Source organism: Macaca thibetana, chromosome 1, assembly GCF_024542745.1.
Source record: "Macaca thibetana thibetana isolate TM-01 chromosome 1, ASM2454274v1, whole genome shotgun sequence".
NCBI lineage: Eukaryota > Metazoa > Chordata > Mammalia > Primates > Cercopithecidae > Macaca > Macaca thibetana.
Genome location: NC_065578.1, coordinates 110,601,953 through 110,623,746, shown reverse-complemented (window position 1 = coordinate 110,623,746; position 21,794 = coordinate 110,601,953). Strand labels below are relative to the sequence as shown.

At 43.9% G+C, this 21,794-nt stretch overlaps 2 protein-coding genes across 2 annotated transcripts in view; both read right to left on the bottom strand.

Annotated features, from left to right (window-relative positions):
- Positions 1-21,794, bottom strand: part of C1H1orf162 (chromosome 1 C1orf162 homolog) — a 256,729-nt gene that overhangs the window by 197,222 nt on the left and 37,713 nt on the right. The gene's annotated exons all lie outside the window — the stretch shown is intronic.
- Positions 282-21,666, bottom strand: CHI3L2 (chitinase 3 like 2). Its single transcript, XM_050746507.1, has 13 exons — positions 21,260-21,666; positions 17,269-17,353; positions 15,507-15,790; positions 13,721-13,750; positions 12,646-12,847; positions 12,279-12,335; positions 9,226-9,376; positions 8,537-8,661; positions 8,150-8,279; positions 4,788-4,970; positions 2,281-2,397; positions 1,351-1,490; positions 282-507 (listed from the first exon to the last, which is right to left on the bottom strand). The coding sequence occupies exons 3-12, from the start codon at positions 15,544-15,546 to the stop codon at positions 1,353-1,355; spliced, it is 1,173 nt and encodes a 390-aa protein (XP_050602464.1). The 5' UTR covers positions 15,547-15,790; positions 17,269-17,353; positions 21,260-21,666; the 3' UTR covers positions 282-507; positions 1,351-1,352.

Here is a 21,794-nt window from a genome sequence, read left to right as displayed (position 1 = left end):
AGGCTTCTGCTGTGAGAGACAGAGGTAAAGATGGGAATTCCTGTGTGGAATTCCAAGGAATCTCAGAATTTTAAATGTTCAAGTTCTGATCTTCTAGGTGGTTGCAAAGTGTATGTGTTAATGTTGGAGCATAAGTCATATTGTAACAGCACGTTAGCTGTTTTTAATATTTAAACATGATATGCAAACTTTCATTTTCACCCTAGCTCTGGACCCCACAAATAGTAGGGACAGAACAACCTGATATCACAGGGTCAAGGACTGAACAAATGAGGCCATACTTACTGGAGCAAAATGAATTTTTTTTTAATTGTACTTCAGGGCAACAAGTCAACAGCTGCAGGAAAACAAAACCAGGTCCAATCCATGATTTAAGAGGAAGTCAGGAAAGGCTTGGAAGAGAGATCCAAAGGCCAGCCTGGCAAGGGGAATCCCACATTAGAATTCCTGGGAGAGAGCAGGCCCCAGGCAGCAAGGTCACCTTGCCTGCTTCTCTGTAAGTTAATCCTGGAAACAAAAGGAAAAATATTTCAAAGCCCAACTCAGTAAACTGAGGCCTAAGTCAAGTTACTAAACAATGGATGCTCAGAATTGGAAGGCTGCTACCCAATTATCTAGTCAGGAGTGTTCAAATGGTTCTAGGCCCTTTGCCAGGATAGCAGAGCCAGTCCTTTTTAGTTGTCTGTGTGCAGTGAGCCCCAGCGCCCTGCTACTCCACCCTCTGCCCTAGAACCAATGTATCACAGCATAACTGGTTGGTCAGCAACAGCCTTCATCTGCACAGGAGGATATACAACGCACCTAGGGAACTGGGGGCCCAGGGGTGGAGCAGCAGCAAAGCCACCGACCTTCAAGGTAATAGGGAGACTTGGGTAAAGGCGTATCACTAATGACCATGGGAACTCACAAATGTCCAGATTAAGTAAGATCAACTGAGGGTGGGGAAAAAGAGCATCAGGTAGTGACTAAGATGGAAATTGTCATCAGTCAAGTGAATTGAGGGCACAGAGTAAGATTTATTGTGATTCAGAAAATTAAGACAGGCTGATGATTTTGTAACCAAGAATTGTGGTGGAGTCAATATTTATCCCTAATATATATGTCCTTAGCTCATACTATGCTCAATAAATGGTAGCCAAAATTTATCAATATTATTATTATCACTTTAAAAGTCTATGAGAAACCTATGAAAAGGGCAGAACCAGCCTAATCACTAAGAAAACATGGCAGAAGAGCCAAAGGAGCATGAGAAAGGATTAGCCCAAATAGGTGAAGATGATCTCCCCCAGTCTCCTGTGCCCTGTTCTGCCCATCTCTCTGCCCACTCCCAGCTCCAGCCTGGACTGTTACCTTCACAGGGAGCCAAGGCTTCTCTTGACTGCTTGGACAAGAGGGTAAGGGCCCTGGTTGCAGGATTTGCCAGTAAAGTCATCCATGTCAATAGACCAGATCATGGCTCCTCCCAGGTTTAAATTCTTTAAGAACCGAACCTATGGGAGGCACAGGACACATAGAGATTAGAAGTGACCCCTAAATGCCCAGGACCATATCAGGTTCAGATGAGGGTCTCAGCTTAGAATACAGTGGTAGACTAACTGGTTTTCTGGAGTTAGAGACTCCCTGAGGGGTAAGATTGCTGAGGGAGAGAGAGCCACCAAGTCAGCATTAGCCACCTCTCATTCTGACTTGAGTCACCACACTCAAAGTCTGGCATTTTTGGAGGCTGAGAAAACTCTCCATAATAAGGGAAGAAACTAGGAAGCCCTTAACAAGACAAGTGGCCAGGATTGTCAATTACACTCAAGCCTCTTTTTTGCCCTAACCCTGAAAGGAACGCAAATGTCTTACCAAGGTCTAAGAACTGGTAGGCTCAGGAATCTGGAGCCTCCTAGTTAGGTAATCCATGAGAAGGACTAAACAGTTTGTCCTGAGAGAATTAACAAAGTAGATTACCTATACAGGCACCAATGTCTCCTTTATTCCCTCTCCCTTCTCCTTGCCTTTCTCTTCTCTCCACTCCTCACTTATCAGAATAAACTTACTTGTTCTCAACTCTTTTTTGTGTCCTTTCCAACTCGTCTACCTGTACCACAGCTGCTCACAGGTATGACGTAGAGTCACTACTAGACTTGAGCTATAGAGACTGCTGGATCCCATCCTAGAGTCTGGGGCCTCAGAAGCTTCTCTCTTTCAGCATAGAGTATTCAGGCATTTTACTACATATCCCCATTCCCCACCTAAAGGAGCATCTGCCTGTTCCAGATCCTGTTGCCCACCTACCTTGGTCTCCATACTCTCCACATCGTCATAGCCCACCCACTGGTTCCCCTTGACTGCATAGGGAACCTGCTGATCCTGGAGCCTCGTGATCTTGGCTCCTTTCAGAAACTGGCAGATCTGGCAGGGGAAAGGGAAACGAGAGGGTTAGTAATGGGTTATTCTTGAAACTTGGTGGGGGTAGACAGGACAGTGAGCCACTAGGGACTTGGGGAAAATATCAGAACCTTTATCCCAAGGATCAGACAATGAAAGAAATGACCACATATATCATACGAAGTGAGTGGTCCAAGGTGAACCACTGGGAAGTGTCTGTGCTAAAGTCTCATGAGGAGGAGACACAGCAGCTAGAAATCAGAAAATACTTGAGTTCCAGATCAGATCCCAGCACCGACCAATAAATCTCCCAATTTCTTCATTTGCAAAATGGAAATAATTATAATAATGCTTTCAACATATCTACCTTCCAGTGTTGTTGTTAGGATCAAATGACCTAATACACATTAAAAAATTTTTTTGAAAACAGTAAAGTGCTTTACAAATGTGAAGTATTATCCTGACCATCACCACTATTCCTCATCTTGTAGCATCTCCACTTAAATCTCATTACTCCCCCTCTGTCCCCTCCCATTCCCAATATGCCCTGTCCTGGGGCTCCCATTCTGTTATTAGCTACATTCTTTCTGTTAGCATAAGGAAGAGCTCTAAAAAAGATAAATCTTCAATTAAAAAATGCATTTCAACATCACATAGAAAATCCCTTTTGGATTACTCTTTTTGGATGAACTACATTCACGCTTACTACAATGAGGGCAGAAAATTAAAGTTGAATATTTAAGCAAATATCAACCTGTCAAAGTTATAGTGGCCTAGAGTCATTATGAACTGAACAATCAAATCAAACTTTCCATGAGATGGGAAGTGCATATCTAGTGGTTGATATTATAACCCTACCAGTAGATTCTGAGCAATGACCTCTCTTCTCCCTTAAATTAAGAGTGTTATTGCTATCAACCTAGAACTACCCAAGGATGGGTCAGCCTCTCTCCCACCTCCTATCTATCAGGCACCCTGAGATTCATTGAGGACTCTCACGATGACCCATGTCCCATTCCTGTTGCCTGTTGAATTGATGATATGTCAATCATTCCTATGTGTAAGGTGAAAGGAAAAATTGAGCATTACACTGAATGGGTACCTTGGTGGGTGCCAAGTCATTCAGCATGGGCCCATGGCATGTCCACACTCACAATGAGAGGTCAGGCTGGGACTCCAAAGACAGACCAGGATATAGAATGATATATTTTTTCTCTACCTGATCAAATTTCTACTCATCCTTCAAGGCCCAGCATAAACTTCTCCTCTTCCGTGGAGCCTTCCCCAGTCACACATCTCTGATCTCATGTCACTCTGCACCATTCATTGGTCATTGAATCCCATATTGTTTTATAATACCTCTCTGATTTTATTAAATATTATAGTTACCTTGCTTTTGAACTCTTGTTTAACTAGTTACGTCTGTATTCTACATTCTTTTCACCTTGACAATAACCCCTTTAGAGACAAGGATGGATAATTACTTATTTCTAGCTTTCACAGTACCCAGTGTTTGGGATATGAGAGCGTCCAAAGAGTTTCTGTTGGTTGACCTAATGTTAGATTTATATCTTCCCCTGTGCTTTTTAAATAAATTTTCCCAGGTTGGAGGGCAGAGAGAAATGATGGTATAATTAACTGAACAATTTTGTTATCCCTATGATCTATCTGACTTCCGCACAGAATTGGACACATTTGACCACTCCCTCCTTTTTGAAACACCCACTTCTCTAAGGTCTTTGGCACAGATCTGTGTGGGTTCCTCCTAACCCTCTTGTAGTTCCTTGTCAGTTACCTTAATATGTTCCCCTTCCTCTGCACATCCCTCAGGTGTAGGAGGTTCTTGGGTTTGTCTTGGGCCTCATGCACTTCTCATTGTATGGTTTGGCTTCAGGTACCACCTTTATGCTGATATTTTTGAATCTACCTCTTTAGTGCAGACTGGTCTGCTGTGATCCAAACCCATATATTCAATGACTCACTTGTTATCTATATGTCCCACAGGCTCTTCACACTCAGAATGTCCAAAACTGATCTCATGAGCAGGACCAATGTCCACTCTGTTCTCCCTCCAGTCTTCCCTATCTCCTGTAAATGGCATTGCCATTCACTTAGCTGCTCAAATCAAGAACTTGAGGTAGTCTTCCTTTTTTAGTTTCTCACATCCTCCTCTACCTATCCCCATTCCTGGCTAGCTCCTTCTCATCTTCAGAGTTCAGCTTATTTCACTTCCTCCACAAAGCATTCCCTGACCCTCTCCCAAACCAGAGTTGGGAGCTCCCTTCACATGTTCAGTAGTTCTGTGAACTTTCCCCTTCACAACACTCAGAATGCTTTACTGTGCTGTCAGATTGAAGCTGGAATATCTACCCAGACACGGCAGGGAGCTGAGGGTACAGGTAGTTTCCAGGTACCTCATAATAGGCCAGGAAGCCTGAAGACTCTGTGATGGGTCCAGCAGCTCCAGGGCCAGAGGCAGGGGCCCCCACGGTGGTTTCTGCAGAGGCCAGTGTGAAGGAGTGCCCATATGTGGGGATGCCCATGACCACCTTCTCTGAGGGCATTCCCTTGTGTATCCAGTACCCCACAGCATATTCCTAGAATGGGAAGAGAGATGGAGGCTCAGAGTGGGGAAAGAAAGGTGTCAGGCCTTTTTTAGCCTCTATTCCAAACTTCACAGAGGTGACTGCTTGGTTTCTTTTCTACATCTGAGTGTGAACAGACCAGACCTCCCCAGGACAAGAGTGCTTGTTCTAACGCACATATGCTCTTCAGCAGCAAGAGGCTTATACAGCTTTTTCTAATTTCTGAAAGGAATTAGACGGTGGATCACAAAAGAAATCAGTTAAGAAACCTAGAAAACATGAAATCAAGGTTGTCACCATCTTCCTTTCCCTTTTGAGTCAACACAAAATCCCTGTGGGATTTGTCTACACAACGGCTCATTGTGAATACTGACAAAGGTGGCTGTCAGATTCCTGGTCCATGAGGCCTCACAATGACCTTGAACCCAGTGGGATATGTCAATGTAAAGAGTCAAACTCTGTAAAATATTGGAAGAGATTTATTCCAAGCCAAATATGAGTGACGAATGGCCCATGACACAGCTCTCAGGAGATCCCGAGGATATGTGCCCACAGTGGTCAGGTTACAGCTTGATTTCATACATTTCAGGGAAGCATAAGACATCAATAAATATATGTAAGATGTACATTGGTTCACTCCAGAAATGCAGGACAACTAGAAGCTGCAGCTTCCAGGTCATAGGTGAATTCAAAGATCTTTTGATTAGCAATTGGTTGAAAGAGTTATTATCTAAAGGCCTGCAGTCAATAGAAAGGAATGTCTGGGTTATGATAAGTTGTGTAGAGACCAAGGTTTTATCATGCAGATAAAGCCTCCAGGTAGCAGGCTTCCGAAAGATTAGATTGTAAATGTTTCTCATCAGACTTAGAAAGTCTGCTTTATCAGTCTTAAGGTCTCTGTGTTGATGTTAGTGCTGGTCAGCTGCAAAGCATGTCTGACACCCAACTTCCCATCATGACCTGAATTAATTTTTCAGATTAACTTTGAATGCCCTTGGCCAAGAGGAGGGATTTGTTCAGATGTTTGGGGGGCTTAGAATTTAATTTTGGTTTACAGATAGATTGGGAGGTAAGAGGTTAATTTTGGCTTTCCTGCTCTCAGAACAAAATAAAGGGTTAGAGAAGACAAAGATAGTCTCCTCATCCTTAAAGATAACTGACAGAGAGGAAGGAGTGAAGGAGGCTGATGTGACTTAGCCACGTGAAGGCCTAGAAAACCCCAACCAGAAATCATATCTAGCTCTGGACTGATCCATTTTGTAACTTTGAATATGAAGGCCTGGAAACACGCAACACAGATATTTTTTTCTCCCAGAATTTTAGGAATATACATCCATATATATGAAACAGCCTTTGCAAAAATTGTAACTGAGAAAACTGTGACAGTGAAAGAGATCTGAGCTAACTGACTCCATGTTGCTTTGAAACTAGGCCTCATAATTCCTAAGCCTCATAAAATTTAGAAAGCTTGGCCATCATGAAACTTAAACCCCAGATGGCCACGGATAGCCCCCCGATGTTCCCAGAACCCAGACAGAAAGACAATTCCGGGAAATAGCCTCATGGGGTCCCACCCTGATAACCTCATGAGGTCCCACCCTGATAGCCTCATGAGGTCCCACCCTGATAACCTCATGGGGTCCCACCCTGACTCAATGTCCCCGATGTTCCTGGAATCAGCAATTCCAGGAAAGAACCTCCTAAGGTCCCGCCCCAACCAATCAGAACAAGATACCTTGCTCAGGCCATAGACAGACCCAATTACCCAATCAAGCGCCTAAAGCTTTGTTTGAATTTCGCGCCCTAAGCTGTGTTTGAACTTGTGTTTGCCTATATAAACAACCTGTAACAAGCACTCGGGGTCCCAGGGCCAACTTAGAGCTTGGGACCCTAGCGCGCTAGTAATAAATAACTCTCTGCTGTGAATCTCGTGTCGGTGATCCTTCGCGGCGACCCCTGCCCAGGAGGGAATCGACAGTTCGGTTCCAAGAGCTTCTAACCTCCAAGCTGTCCTTGTTCATTCCTGGGTGTAAGCCAACTCAATTTGAGAGGAATTTAGTCTATAGTTTAGCTTTCAAACAAAGATGATTAACAGCCCTTTTTGGAAGCAAACTCTCTTCTTGCCTAGACACCAGTCTGCTTTTGTAGAACTAACAAATTAGCCATGAGATTAGAAGTTATGGTTTAGGAGTCATGCGGCCAAAGGCTGCAAGATTCCAAGCCTCACCAAATTGCAGCTGGGAATAGCATCACTGTTGCAAAACCTCAGATCAGTGCTTGAGATATTTTGCAGATCTTGCATTCTGATGCACCAGCTGACACCACCCAGACCCAGGAATCTGGCTCAACCAGTTCTGTGATCCCAACCAACAACAAAAGACAGCAAGAAAAACCCACTTTGAACCCTTATGATTTCATCTTCAACCTGACCAATCAGCACTCCCCACTTTCTGACCCCCCATCCACAAAATTATCCTTAAAAACCCTGATCCCTGAATTTCCAGGGAGACTGATTTGAGTAATAATAAAATTCCAGTCTCCCATACAGCCGATTCTGCATGACTTAAACTCTTTCTCTATTGCAATTCCCCTATCTTGATAAATCAGTGGGCAAGGAAAACTCATTGGCTGGATACGTTATGTTCCAGAACAGCATCAACAACATTATTACATTACTATCTTTTTTTTTTACTTTTCATTTCCCACCACCAGGACCTTCACATCACACGACCTTGAAGAGTCAATGGAATCTGACGAATTTCTGTTTCATCATCTGTGAAGTGGGAGTAACACTTCCTACCCAGCTGACCTCATGGGGTTGTTTTAAAAACAGAATTAAATAGGGAATGTAGACGGACACAGGAAGGTACAAGCTCTGTTCACCTGTGTAGATGCCAAGAAATGTATCAAAGATGGAGAATCCAGAGAAGACTGGGATGGGGGACACTCTGAGCCAGAGACAGAGCTTAGGGCACTTCAGCTATCAGCACTTCTGACATTTTCCAGATGACATTTTTTTGGTGCCTGGTCAAAGCACTTCTCCTGCACTCACTTGCTCTTGGGGCTACCAAGTTCCCTCTTGGGCTCATAGCTCTTCCTCAGTTCAAGACAGAAGTAACTCTAGACATGCTGGACTCTCCCCAGCCCCACTCCCACAGCCAGTACCCCTGCAGTTCCACTGGCCTACTCACCACATTGTAGTAGGAGCTTGGCCCTCTGTCCTGCCACCCCTTGCTCAGAGGGCTGTTGTGGCCAGTGATAAGGGGCTTTTCCCAAGACCCATGGAAGTCAAATGATAGGAGGTTGATGAAATCCAGATCTCTAAAGTGCCAAAAGCAAAGGGAGAAATTTTGTGAAGAGCAGTGGTAGAAACAATTGTTAAGTGATTGTTTTAGCTTTGAATGATGCTGCTAGAAGGACTGAAAGTCTCTGTAAAGTTGTTCCTGGCTGCATGACGCAGGGTTAGGACAGTGACCTTCCCTCTCCTCCTTCTCCCCTCATCCCTCAAACATGCGATGCATCATTTGCATGGACCAAATTGGAAGCAGAGGGATGGAAAGTTGCTCTGATGTACTCACTTTGCCAGTTTCTCAACTTGATAGCTGTTATCAATCATTTGCCTCCCAGCAGATACACCTGCAGTCAAGAGAAGCCTTTCCTTGGTGGATTTTGTGAAGTCCTTCTGAAAGGCTTCTGCTAACTCCTAGGAAAAATAAGGAAACAAAGTGTTAGATTCCCCTTCCCCGAGTACAGCGCTAAGCTTCTTGCCTGGGATCTATGAGGTTTAGAACCACATTAGATGGAAAAGATCAGCCATTTCCTCTCCATCCCATATGGGGATGCCTTGTGCCTGTATCGGCTCAGGAAGTTTCCACATTAGGCAGGAGGACCCCAACCTCACTGTACCCAGGAAATAATCATCTTGGTTTCTACCTGACAGATTTTCGCATCTATCTGATAGATCTTCTATGAGGCTACCTCAGTACCCAGGAAATCCTATGGCTACACACTCTTTTATATGGATGTTGCTCTATTTTGATGTTCTTCATCAAAAAGAAGAACATCAAAATAAATATACAAGGGGGCTCCATTGTTTCATATTGTTCCTGCCTTAAAATAGGAACAGGGGCTTTTCTGTCGTCAGTGGGGGCTTCAGAAAGCCTGGGGTTGTGTCTTCCCACCACACTCAATCTCTTCCTTATGTCTCCCAATGTGGCTGTGGATTCTGGAGGTCAGAGTACTGAGTACACCATGGCATCTGACTTACATGAATCAGCAGAGTGAAATGAGTGTTTTCTTTCTGATCTGGGTAGATCCAGCTTACATCCAGTCCATCAAAGTTATGGTTCCTCAGAAACAGGATTACAGAGTTAACGAATTCCAAGCGTGATGTAGAAGAATCCACCATGGGGTGGAACCTGGAAAGAAGCAATACAAGTGTCTTTTTGGAAAGAACAAGTAACATCTGTAGTGTAACACATTTTTCACAGAAATCCTGAGCAGTCTTCTCTTCCCCAATATTCACTTGCAATTTGTCTATTCTAATGCTTTTGCTTTTTGGAACAGATGAGAGAAGAAGGATTGTTGGGCCAGAATGTTGATCCGGCCAGGTAAAGGAAGACTGGGTTCTCTGCAGATCTTCCTGAGGGTAACGGAGCTGCCTTTGACAAAGACTCTTGCCTTGACCAAACTTTAGGTAGGCTTCTCTGAGCCCTCTTCTCAACTGGACCCCAACCTTGGGCTTCTGTGTCTGTCTTTGCCGTGTCTGATTCTAGCAAAAGTCCTGCTAGGTCAGTTTAGTGAGAAACCCCCGCCCCTGGTACCTGATCACTCACCCCATGCCATCCCCCAGGTGATATCTCATCACTCTGGCATCCTTTGGTAGGACAGGAATCCTGTTGAATCAATTTAGCAAGAATCCCCCTAGCCCTGATGTTTCCTCTTTATGATTTTCCATCCACTGATTTCCCCCAGTGTGTTCTTTGGCTGTATTTCCTCACTTGCCTTTGCTGCCTTTGGAATAGAACCCAGTACCATACTGAGGTCTTTTTCCCCCATTGAAATATTTCCTGAATAAAATCTGTTTTACTGCTTAAATGCTGTCCAGCTTTGGTTTTCTTCAACACTTTACACCCTTGGAAAAGCAGTTTGCAATGTGGTGGGCTTAGGATCAGGAGAGCTAGATTGAAGTCCCAGGTCAGAGTCCTTTCTGATGGCCACTTTGTCATTAACCCGCTCTCAGGATTCCAGTCTGGCCACCTCTAAATTGAGACTGAGGGTATTAATCCTGCTTCATGTGCCTCAAGGGGGTAACATTTAGGGAAGTTCCAAGAAAAAGGACTGGACTCCAGTGAATTCGTGGTCCCCAAACAAGCATCCCAGCCACAAATAGGCAATGCAGATCTCCCCACCCCCAGGATTTCTGATGAAAACAGGACTTGAAATCAGCAGCTCCTCAAGGGCTTCATCTGAACTAGAATTCTGAAGCCATGAAATTGATTCTCAGATGCCCACACCAAGGGCACCAAGAGCATTTAAAACCCAAGGCTGTAGATGAGATACTGGTATTTTCCTGGGGACATAACCTTTAAGTTGTGTCACTTTTCACCTCTTACAATACTTCCCACCCCCAGGCTTTCTTAGAGCCTTGAATTAATTTTGTTTTATTCAATATTAAATTGAGATTTTGATTCCTGCATGTATCTCATCTTCGAAGTGGAAGAGATAGCAAGAAACTGGCCTGGTATCAGGAAACAGTGGTGGGAAAAGGTTTCTAGCTTTTCTCTTGCATTTGAAAGTGCTTACAATAATTAGAAAGCCATTGCACCTGAGCCTCTGGGCAGATGCCTGCAATTTTAGGAGACATGCCCATTCAATAGAAATTTACTAATTTGTCCCTTAGAAGCAAGTTTGTGTGTTACACATATGTAATTATTCTGCACAGCACCTGGCACAAAGTCTGGCATTTACCTAATAATAACAACAATAATCATATAATAATGATTACCGCAACCATTGAGCCCTTATTGCACATGGGCACTATGCTAGACAGCTTGCATTGCCTGCCTCTACATCACCCTGAGGTAAATTCTGTTATTATTCTTATTGTATAGTTAAAGAAAACTGCGGCATGCAGACATTAAAGAACTTGACAGAAGTCACACAGCTTGCATGCGTCTAAAGGGAAATCCAAACCAAATATATCTATCTCCAAAGTTCTACTTTTAACCACTAAACTGGTAAGCAATTATTTACTGAATGAATGAATGAATGCAAGAATGAATGAATAAATGAAGACATTTTTATTTGCATCAACACCTAAGCAAGTATTAGGAAAGGAAGAGAATTTGAGAATTAGAAGGATGGGTGCCATGGAAGCCCATTCATATTGAAGGGTGTTCATGGAGGGGTTAACACAGAACCAAAAAAGTTAGGTAGCCTGATCTTTCTTCCTTCTTTCCGTGTGCAGAAATCTCCATAGGTCTTCTAACACTACTTCTTCTCTCTGCCTACTCTGGCTGTAACAGTACTGACAGGTTTCACAAGTTGTACTATCAGACTTCTGTAAAAACTCCAAGACTCTCCTAGCCGAGTTTAAGATCTCTGGACTTTTTAAGATGTTAACACTTTAAATAATAAAGCCGAAGAAATTCAAAATTATATAAACTGTAGTTGAAGATTGAAAAAATGTGATATTTATCCTTACGTATTTTCATTTAGCTCGTGATGTGAGTGGGATATCATTTTCATGTGAGTAGAAAATATTACTTCGAATGTCTGCTTTGTATCAATGGTTATTTTGGTTTTAAGCAAAGCAGAACCGATTTTCTCCTCTGCTGCTCTGATGGTGCTCAGGCCATTTGGCTGCGGAGCCATGATCCCAGACATTGTAGTCCACTGACTGCCATGGTCCAAGGCGGGGCTTCTAAGCAGAAGCAGCCCATCCAAACCATCCCAGGGTGCAAAGTCAAACTCTCAAGTAATTTAAAATAATTTGCACTTTCCAATTAAAACTATCTCTATAATCCATAAAGGGAAAAACATTCATGCAAATAATTAAGAATTTTCTGAGTATTGTTCATGGCCCACTTTCAAGCCTTGAGTGTCTGGGCTTGTATTAAGCTCCAGAAGAATTCCTTCAAACACCCCAGGAAACCTAGTGCTGCACCTCTTCTTGTGACAAAACTCAGATCAGTTTTGCAGCTGGCCAAGGGAAGACCTCTTAAAGCCTAGTTTAATATCTCTTCTCAGGAGGAAGAAAAGTGGTGATGATCAAAAATTACATCGGGAAATGAACAAAAAATAAAGATGTAGTCTTACCCTTTGGAACCAAACAGGTACCCTCCAATGGACAAGAGAATTTTCAGTTTGGGATTCCTGAAGCAGAAGAATAAGATGATTATTTATTTTCTGGCTGCCAGGGAAGCCTTTGTCTAAAGAACAGAGTACTTAAGTGTAGAGAATATGGACAATTAGGGCCTGGCTGTTTAAACCAAAGTGAAGTTCAGTGAAGGGATGAAGCAGTGGTGAGAACAGTTAGGATCAGAAATACACCCAGAGAAATACACAGGAATGAATGAATGAATGAATGAATGAATGAATGAGACAGTAGGTCTTAGGCCCAGCTTAAAACCAGCTTCCCTCCTCTAAAATCCATGCCGGATGCTTCTACCCTCATCTTACTGACTTGGTTTTGAGACTGTTGATGGTCTGGTAGAGCATCACTTCATTCTTGTCCTTGATGATAACCTTGTTGTTCTCGATGCTGGCGAATGAGTAGATGAGGTGAGAGCATAGGAAGGGGTCAACATTCTCAGGGGTGAATTTTCCTGGTTCCTGCCGGTCCTGGGACCAGTTGGTAAAGTAGCAAACCAGTTTGTAGGCAGATCCTGGAGTGGAGTGAAGAGAGCCAATGAGACTCTAGTGCTATTGCCTTAGAGCCCAGAAAGCCACAACTTTCTCCCCAAGACAGCCATTGTATCATTTGCTCATTCTGCCAGAGCCTCTGAGGGCCATTCAGCCTGGGCCTTTAGTGCTGGCTCTTGAGTACCCAGACCCCAGTTAAGAAATACACTGAGGCTGGGCACAGTGGCTCACACCTCTTATCCCAGTATTTTGGGAGGCTGAGGCAGGAGGATTGCTTGAGCCCAGGAGTTTAAGACCAGCCCTGGCAGCATAGAGAAACCCCATCTCTACAAAAAATTTAAAAATTAGCCGGGTGTAGTGGTTCATGCCTGTAGTCTCAGTTACTCAGGAGGCTGAGGTTGGAGGATTGCTTGAGTCTAGGAGGTCCAGGCTGCAGTGAGCCATGGTCACACCACTGCACTCCAGCCTGGACCACACAGTAAGACCCTGTCTCAAAAAAATTAAAAAAACTAAAATACATTGAAAGACAGAAATACCATCAACATATGAAACACCCATGGAGCACTAAGGTTCAGTGTGTATGGATGGATGGATGACACAGATCAGTAGAGAAACAGATAATACAAACATTGTGTATGTTTGTATTCACACACACACACACACATATTGAGGCCAGGTATGGGGGAGGGGTGAGAGAGAGAGTGGCTCAAAAAGAACTAGAAGAAGGGATACACAAAATGATACAGAGAAAAAAAACTCTGTCATAAATATGTCAGTGGCAGAACCAGAGAGCATAACCAAGAGAAAAAGCATGTAGCAGAAAAAGAAACTGGACATCAAAAATGAAAGCACCCAACCAAGCCAGGAGATCCAGGCGGTAGTGACTGACTACTTACCTCCCTGGAGAAGCAGCAAGACCACTACACCTGCAATAGATGGGTGGAAAGAGAAATCTGTTGAGCCAAACCTGGTTCTGCTGTACTGGATAATGGCCGTGAAAATGTGGGTGTGCTCACATACAAGATAGAGCCACACTTCATCTGGGCTCCCCAGCCACAGCTGTTGTGGTTTCTTTACAGGACCTTGAGGTTCCCCGGCCCTGGGGTGCCTTGTGTCTCTACATTCCTAGGCAGAAACATTTTCCAAGCTGGGAATTTATTTTTTCATTCATTTATCCAACAAAGTTCTATTGAATTTTATGCTCTGTGCTAAGCATTGCGCTGGGGAAATTACAATGCAGTTAACGCCTTCCCTGCACTCAAGGAGCTCACAGCCTAGTCTGGAGCTGAATATAGGTAGGGTAACCATATAGTTTATTGCCCAATGAGACCCTTCAAAGAGTGAAAAGGAGCATTATTAATAATTTCCCTGGGACGATAGCTTAACCAGAACTATCTCAGGCAAAATGAGATGGTCACCCTATGTAAAAACAATTCTTACAACAAGGTAAGCAGTGTGAGCTGGTCCTGGTGGTGCTTTAAACTTACGTTTGAGATTACACCCAGTCTCTTCTCCATAGGACATCTACCCTTGGAAGACTGGTGAGATTATTCTATACTTAACACATCCTCCTAAAGGAAAGAAAGAGCAGACCCCTGGATCCTAGAAACTTTGCCCCATGGACAAGACTCCTGGAACTGCAATTCCCCCAGCCTGGGGATATTGTCCACTCCGAAACCCCTAGAGATCCGAAAGTGAAGGAAAGGGGCAGCCAAAAAGGAGAGAAAACTTTCAATGACACAGCTGCTGGAGCTGATTCCTCCCCTGCAGAGCTTAGGGCTGGAAAACAGGGCTCTACTGTTCTCTCCTGATGATTCACATGTTTTTTTAGGCAGGGAAGTTAGGCCCTGGCTCTCCACACACTCACTGTGTAAATGGTCAGAGAAATTCTGTTTGGCACATCCACTCTCAGGTCAGCCTCCAGGCCCTTCTCCAAAGCGTGGCCTCCCTACTGTCTACTCTGTCAAGGGTGGGTCCAGGGCTAAGCTGAGTTCAACAGGGAACCCAAAAGGCTCTTGCCAAGTGGGTGCTTCATGGCTTGAGAGGGTAAGACAAGGTGAAAGAGGTATGGACACAAAGAAATGATTTATTTCCTCCAGCAGACATATTCCCTACCCTCCCTTCGCCTCCTGGTAAACGTCCCTCGTTCACTCATAACCCTGTTTAGCCTCATCCCCACTCTCATCCCCAATTTCCGGCCATCACAAATGCTAGAGTTTTGGATCAGAACTTTAGAGTTGAAAGGGAGAGTTCAGAAAACATTTAATTCAATAAATCATTCTGCAGATGAGAAATGTGAAGCTCTTCAAAAGTTGTGAAATATAACCACAGCAGAGCCCATGAAAGATGTGACTCCCAATACAACGCTCATACACCAAGAGACTAAGAAAGCTTGGCCTCTCTCCTGTCTTAGCTCCAGTTCTAATGTGGACAAGAAGCACCTCTGTGCAAACTGAGAACATCCTGCCAGTGCAAAGGGCTCCAGCTACTGCTGCCTTCTTGCCCATTCAGGAAAGATCAGGTTGTTCCCCTACGACAGTTGCATTGGCCTGAAATTTTTTGACACTAAGGTCAACAGAAAGACTGAAATCCCATGAAAGGAGGAAGATCACTTCTTCTACAGACCTGTTACCTCTTTCTTCCTCACCAACTTTCCTGCTGAATTATCAACCCCATGCTCACCTGCCCAGAGAGACTTCTGTTCCATGGTGATTGCTCCCATATCCTCGACCAGCTTCTTCTGGGATGCACATTCTCTAGGTCTTTTATCCACTGAGGTTTCGACAGCCTGCCCTACACGAAAGCAGCAAGAAGTCCAGGGACTTCCCCTGGCAGACTTGTGAAACTTCTCGGAAACGAAGCCCAGATTTGAGCAATGCCAACTCTGACCTGCCAGAAATTAGTTGCTGTGAAGACAGCTGCTGAAGAGTCCTTTTCATCTAGTCTCACCTAAAAGGGACCCGGTCCTGGAGAAGGGAAGGAGGTGATATTCAGGCTCTGCCTCCTGGTATCACCCTCAGCCGTGAATCTCCTTCCTCATCATCCCAGTCTGTCTCCTTCTTCTTGCCACCACCTCTCTCTGTGCTCACACCACCTCTGGCCTGCTTATTTTTTTTTAGGAACAGGGTCTTGCTCTTGCTCTATCACCCCAGCTGGAATGCAGTGGCACAATCATAGCTCACTGCAGCCTCAACCTCCCAGCCTCAAAGGATCTTCCCAGCTTAGCCTCCAGAGTAGCTGGAACCACAGGCATGCACCACTACACCTTGCTAATTTAAAAAAAAAAAAAAATTTGTGGAGATAGGGTCTCACTACATTACCCAGGCTGGTCTTGAATTCCTGGGCTCAAGTGACCCTCCTGCCTTGGCCTCCTAAAGTGCTGAGATTACAGGCGTGAGCCACCGCACCCAACAACAGCTATTGTTTACCAGGCACCTCCAATGACACCTTCTCTGTAGCTCTTCCAACTTCCCCCTGAGCCGAGACTAGCTGGCACCTCTGCCTACAGTGCATTCTATTTCCTTTCATTCCTTCACACTGTATCATGATGTATTGGTGTCTATGTCTGTCTCCACTGTGCAAGTACAAGAAGTATGCGAAGGAAAAATTAGCCAGGCGTAGTGGCACATGTTGATAATCCCAGCTGCTTGGGAGGCTGAGGTGGGAGGATCACCTGAGTGAGCCCCAGAGGTTGGGGTTATGGTGAGCTGCGATCACACCACCACAGTGCATCCTGGGCAACAGAGCAAGACTCTATCTCAAAAAAAAAAAAAAAAAAAAAAAAAAAAAAGAAAGAATTATGTGAAACTCAAAAAGAAAAACCTCAACAAATGTTTGTTCAGGATCCTGCCTTAACCTGTGAGAATGGACTTGCACTCCAGATTCAAAGGCTCAGATCCTCAGGGCCTTGCACATCTTCTCCCTGCCTATCTCCCAGGGCCTTTTTCATAACTGGCTCCTCGGTGCAACCCAAAATGTACATGTTGAAGCCCTAAGTCCCAGTGTGATGGTCTATGGAGAAAGGGCATTGGGGTAATCAGATCGTGAGGGTAGAGTCCTCATGAATGGGATTCTTACTCTTACAAAACTAGACACAAAAGAGATTATCTCTGTTTTCCATGTGAGTATGCAGCGAGTAGGCGGCTCTCAGCAGGTCAGGAAGAGGACCATCGCCAGACACCTCATCTGTGTGCAGCTTGGTTTTAAACTTCCCCACCTTCACACTGTGAGAAATAGACGTTTGTTGTTTAAGCCACCCAGTCTGTGGTATTTTGTTATAGCTGCCTGAACCTACCTACTCAGTTCTCAAGGGCTCCAGAAGCCTGCAGAACCTTCAGTGTGAAAATACCTCAGCTCAGCTTACTGAGAGGGTGCCAATTTTGTTCTTGTTTCTTTGTTGATAACAAAATATAGTATGGGTTCATACTAAACTTCTTATGCATACCAGTGTATCCATTCTTCTTCCAAATTTAAAATGAGGTTTAAGAAAGCACTCATGGTCCAGCCTGGGTGACAGAGCAAGACTCCATCTAAAAAAAAAGAAAGCACTCATGGCATTCTTTGTTAGTTTGAACTGTGACCTTTTCATCTTATGGTAGGTATTTCCTGCCCTGCTGAAGGAGGTAATGTAGCATTTTACAAGTGTGCCTGTGCATTCACTCTCGCTGGCATTGCTTTGCAGGCGTCTATCTCTGTACTTCAATCAGATGATCAGATTGGCACTCAGAGTACAGTAAAGAAAGGCATTAACGTTTTATCTCTGCTTTCCTGACATTATGCCTTATTATGTTGGTGAATGGAGAGATGTATCTTTTTTATCCTGACATTTTAATTCTAGAAAATGATGAACCCAGGACTAAAAGAGAAAACTTAGTCAATCAGATTTTGACTTTCATGGTCAAGGTCATGGCAATTATTTGCAGATTTTTTTCTTAAACAAGTTTCCTTCCAGGCTTAAGCCGTGGATTCTCTCCTAAGCAAGGTCTTCATCTGCTCCAGTGCCCATTCCAACTGAAAACCTAACTTGGAGACATTCCTTACTAGACTCCTAATCTTTCAGTCACAAGAGACATTAGTATGTTCTAAACTCAAACCCCACCGTGGAAGAGGAAGATAATGTGGGTGGGGGAGTTGGAGCCCAAGGAGGAAAAATGGCTTTCAGTCCTTCAGCATCCAACAAGTACAGCAAACACTTACGGAAAAATCTATACCTTGTAAAGAACTGGTAAGAGCTTGTAGAGTCCCTATTTGATCTGCCTCAAGAAACTTGTACTCTACTTGGGGAGGCAAATGTATAAATACAGGAAAATATAACATTATGGGGAATGAAGTATGTGCTAAATAAAGCATCCACCCTTAAAATGTATAAAAGAAGGCCGGGCGCGGTGGCTCATGCCTGTAATCCCAGCACTTTGGGAGGCCGAGGCGGGTGGATCACGAGGTCAGGAGATCGAGACCATCCTGGCTAACACGGTGAAACCCCGCTTCTACTAAAAATGCAAAAAATTAGCCGGGCGAAGCGCCGGGCGCCTGTAGTCCCAGCTACTTGGGAGGCTGAGGCAGGAGAATGGCGTGAACCCGGGAGGCGGAGCTTGCAGTGAGCAGAGATCGCACCATTGCACTCCAGCCTGGGCGACTAAGCGAGACTCTGTCTCAAAAAAAAAAAAAAAAAATGTATAAAAGAAAATTAATTTAAAGAATTAATGGAGTGTTTACTCTTTGTCAGTCACTGTATAAATACAATTTATACAGTAAACCAAATATGAACCAAATATAATTTGATTCCAGCTTTCTAATGACTTATGTGTTTAGTAGGGGAGACAAACGTATAAACAAATTATTCCTTTTTTCCTCAAACTTGAAATTTAAAAAATTAGGCCGGCCACGGGGGCTCACGCCTGTAATCCCAGCACTTTGGGAGGCCGAGGTGGGCAGATCACCTAAGGTCGGTAGCTCGAGACCAGCCTGACCAACATGGAGAAACCCTGTATCTACCAAAAATACAAAAAATTAGCTAGGCATGGTGGCACATGCCTGTAATCCCAGCTACTCGGGAGGCTGAGGCAGGAGAATCGCTTGAACCTAAGAGGCGGAGGTTGTAGTGAGCCGAGATTGCGTCATTGCACTCCAGACTAGGCAACAAGAGCGAAACTCTGTCTCAAAAAGAAATTTGAAAAATTTAATTGTAGCAAATTTACATTGCAGCAAAACCCTAAGGATATTAAAATATATAAAGCAGAAAATGAAAGTACCTATTCATTCTCTAAAGAAACTACTGTTAACAATTTTGGTATGTATCTTCCCTAACTCCCTTCTCTCTCTCTCTTTTTCTCTCTCTCTCTCCTCCTTCTTGACACACACATACACACACACACACACTCTCTCTCTTTCTCTCCCACCCTCAACAATTTATGGCAAAGCATCCTTTCACATCATCAAAATAGAGAATATCAATTTATATGTGATTTTCAATGACTATATCTCCCATTGATGAATATTTCAGTTGTTTCCAAATTTCACAGTCACAGATAATTCTGCAATGAGATGATTTTGTATAAAAGACATCCTTTTACTATTTTTATACTACATTTCAAACTGTGCTTCAGCATGTACTCCTTCCAAATACATATGGGGCATGCTTATTACCCCCATTCTAGTAAACAATAAATAATGGGTATTATCAGTCTATCTTTTATATTAAAATTATGCCTTCTTATTTTAATTTATGTTAAAACTAAAGGTGGGACAACATTTTAATGTATACATTTATTGGCCAATACTTTTTCTCCTTCTCTGAGTTGCCTGGCCATTTCTATTGGATTCTCCATCTCTTTGGTATGGCTTTTTAGCCATTATATAATTTATATTATATAAATTAATCCATTATCATATTATTGTATTTTTTTTCAGTTTTTACTTCCTATTGTGTTTATATTGTTTTCATTATATAATTTAAAAAATATTTTTATGTCTGCCAATCTGATTTTCAGTTTTTGCATCTAGCTTAGGAGAGAGATATGTAAGAGGCAGGATAAAGGAGCAGAGAATTAAACACAAACCCCACAGTGGGACAGAAAGAATGGAGGACTGCAGAGAATAGAAAGGCCACACTGCCCTGGTAGGGACCCGGCTGGCTTCGTCCTGAAAGCAAGCTTCGAGAAGGGATTAGAAGGAGGATCTGGGCATTGCCAGGAGGAGAATAGGAAACACACAAGGAGACCAGTTTTAGTGAAGTCTCAGAGTTGGACTCTGTAACTCTGTGGCAGATGTGGGAACAAGTGTGACTTAATGACAGTGTAGGGGTATGATGGGAACTGAGATCACCAGCGGGGTGGAAGCATGAAGATGTCCATTTCTTGGCATGTAAGGCCAGATTTAAATGCCACTTTCGATTCCCCTTGATTTACAGGGGTCTGCGAAGGCAGGATCTACCTCCATTCCAAACCCCAGGGGGAACTTGAATCCCTAAAGGCGGGAAAAACTATACTTATTAACCCAAGGTTAGGTTACAAGTATGCTTTGGGGATTTGCTGGAGGAGAAATTCAGAACCCAGTTCTGCCACAGGGAGGAAATAACAATGAAACGTGGCCTTCTATTAGTCAGTGATGAGGCAGAGGCACTGTCACTGTCCAGATACAAGCCTGTGTCCACGGCCTGCAGCACTTCTGACCCACCCCAAGCCTGGACTCCCGAGGGAGCCTCCGCAGCAGAGGCATGGGGAAGGGGTGCCCTCTGGTGGTTGTTGGTAGGCAGCTCAACACCTAGTTGGCGCTAGGCTGGTGTCCTGGGAAGGTCCTACCTCCCCCAGCTTCTCAGTCTCTTCTTGGCCCCGGAGTTGTCTCAGAAATGTTGGAAGGACGAGTGAGAAGAGAGGGATGATGTCATAATCTTGTTCACTGCAGAAATAAGTATGACCCAAAACAGAGAATGCAGAGGGAGAACACCAGGGAAGATCAAAGGGAAAAACGAAAATAAAAATGAAGGAAGAAGAAATGCTCTGTTCTAAATATAGCAAAGTGGCTTTTTCTTGTTTGCTCTAACACATTTGCATTCCTGAGGCTTGGCGCTGTCCCATCTTGCTTTCTGGGGCCGGATTCAGGCCTAAGACTGGTGTAACAGAAAGGGACGTCTGTTAATGTGCTTCAAGGCTGAGGAAAAGCTGGCTCTTTTAACATATCTCAGCATGGGACACTTGGGATACTTGCTCAGTGTGGCCATCAATAAGGGAGGACGCTGGAGGGAGGTTTAAAGAGGCCAAGTGCCCGCTGGGATGGGGCGTGGGGGAGAAGAGGTAGCAGGTTCAGAGAGAGGCACGTGCTCCCTGGGGAGAGCAGTGGGTCTGTGAGGCACCCAGAGAGTCTAAATAGAAAGACCTGGGCCCAGTGCAGAACCAGGGAGGAAGAAAACAAACTGCAGCAGCCACCTCAATACTCACCTTGTCTGAGACCCATTATGTGTGAGATGTTATGATCCATCATCCCAAACTACAGATCTCTTGCACATTCTTCTGGACTTTGTGTGCGTATGACTGGACTGTTACAAAGTTGTTTGATAATGGACTGTAAATCCTATTTCTTCTACCAAGTGGAACATGAGATCAAGACTCTTTCTCACTACCCACCACATCTTTAGGACCTGTGCTTCAAACAAAATAAGACCTCAGTAAGTCACTGTTAGGTGAAAAAGTGTAAGAATAAATGAATGAATCACTCATCTGTACACTTCCAGTTTCCACCCCTCCACATAGCAGGTCCATCACTGGTAGTCCATTGCTGATGAGTGAATGAATGACCTCTTGGGAGCCCAGCTTTGGTGGTTGCTAGGTTAGCTATGAGCTGGAAGATGTCGCATAAATGTTTGCCTGAATTGAACCACTGGTGGGAACTTTGCTAGAATGCAGGATGTGGTCTGAGAGTTTCTCCTCTTCCTATTTTTGAGGGTGGGGGATGGGCATTGAAAGTGCCTCTGAT

Bases quoted from the DNA above. Each gene is read 5' to 3' on its own strand.
- CHI3L2 (XM_050746507.1), bottom strand. From the start codon at position 15,546: ATGGGAGCAATCACCATGGAACAGAAGTCTCTCTGGGCAG. The intron at 13,751-15,506 runs GTGAGCATGGGG...CATCTATTGCAG, and splicing joins ACAGAAGTCTCTCTGGGCAG to GTGTAGTGGTCTTGCTGCTT. The intron at 8,280-8,536 runs GTGAGTACATCA...TTGGCACTTTAG, and splicing joins CAAGTTGAGAAACTGGCAAA to AGATCTGGATTTCATCAACC.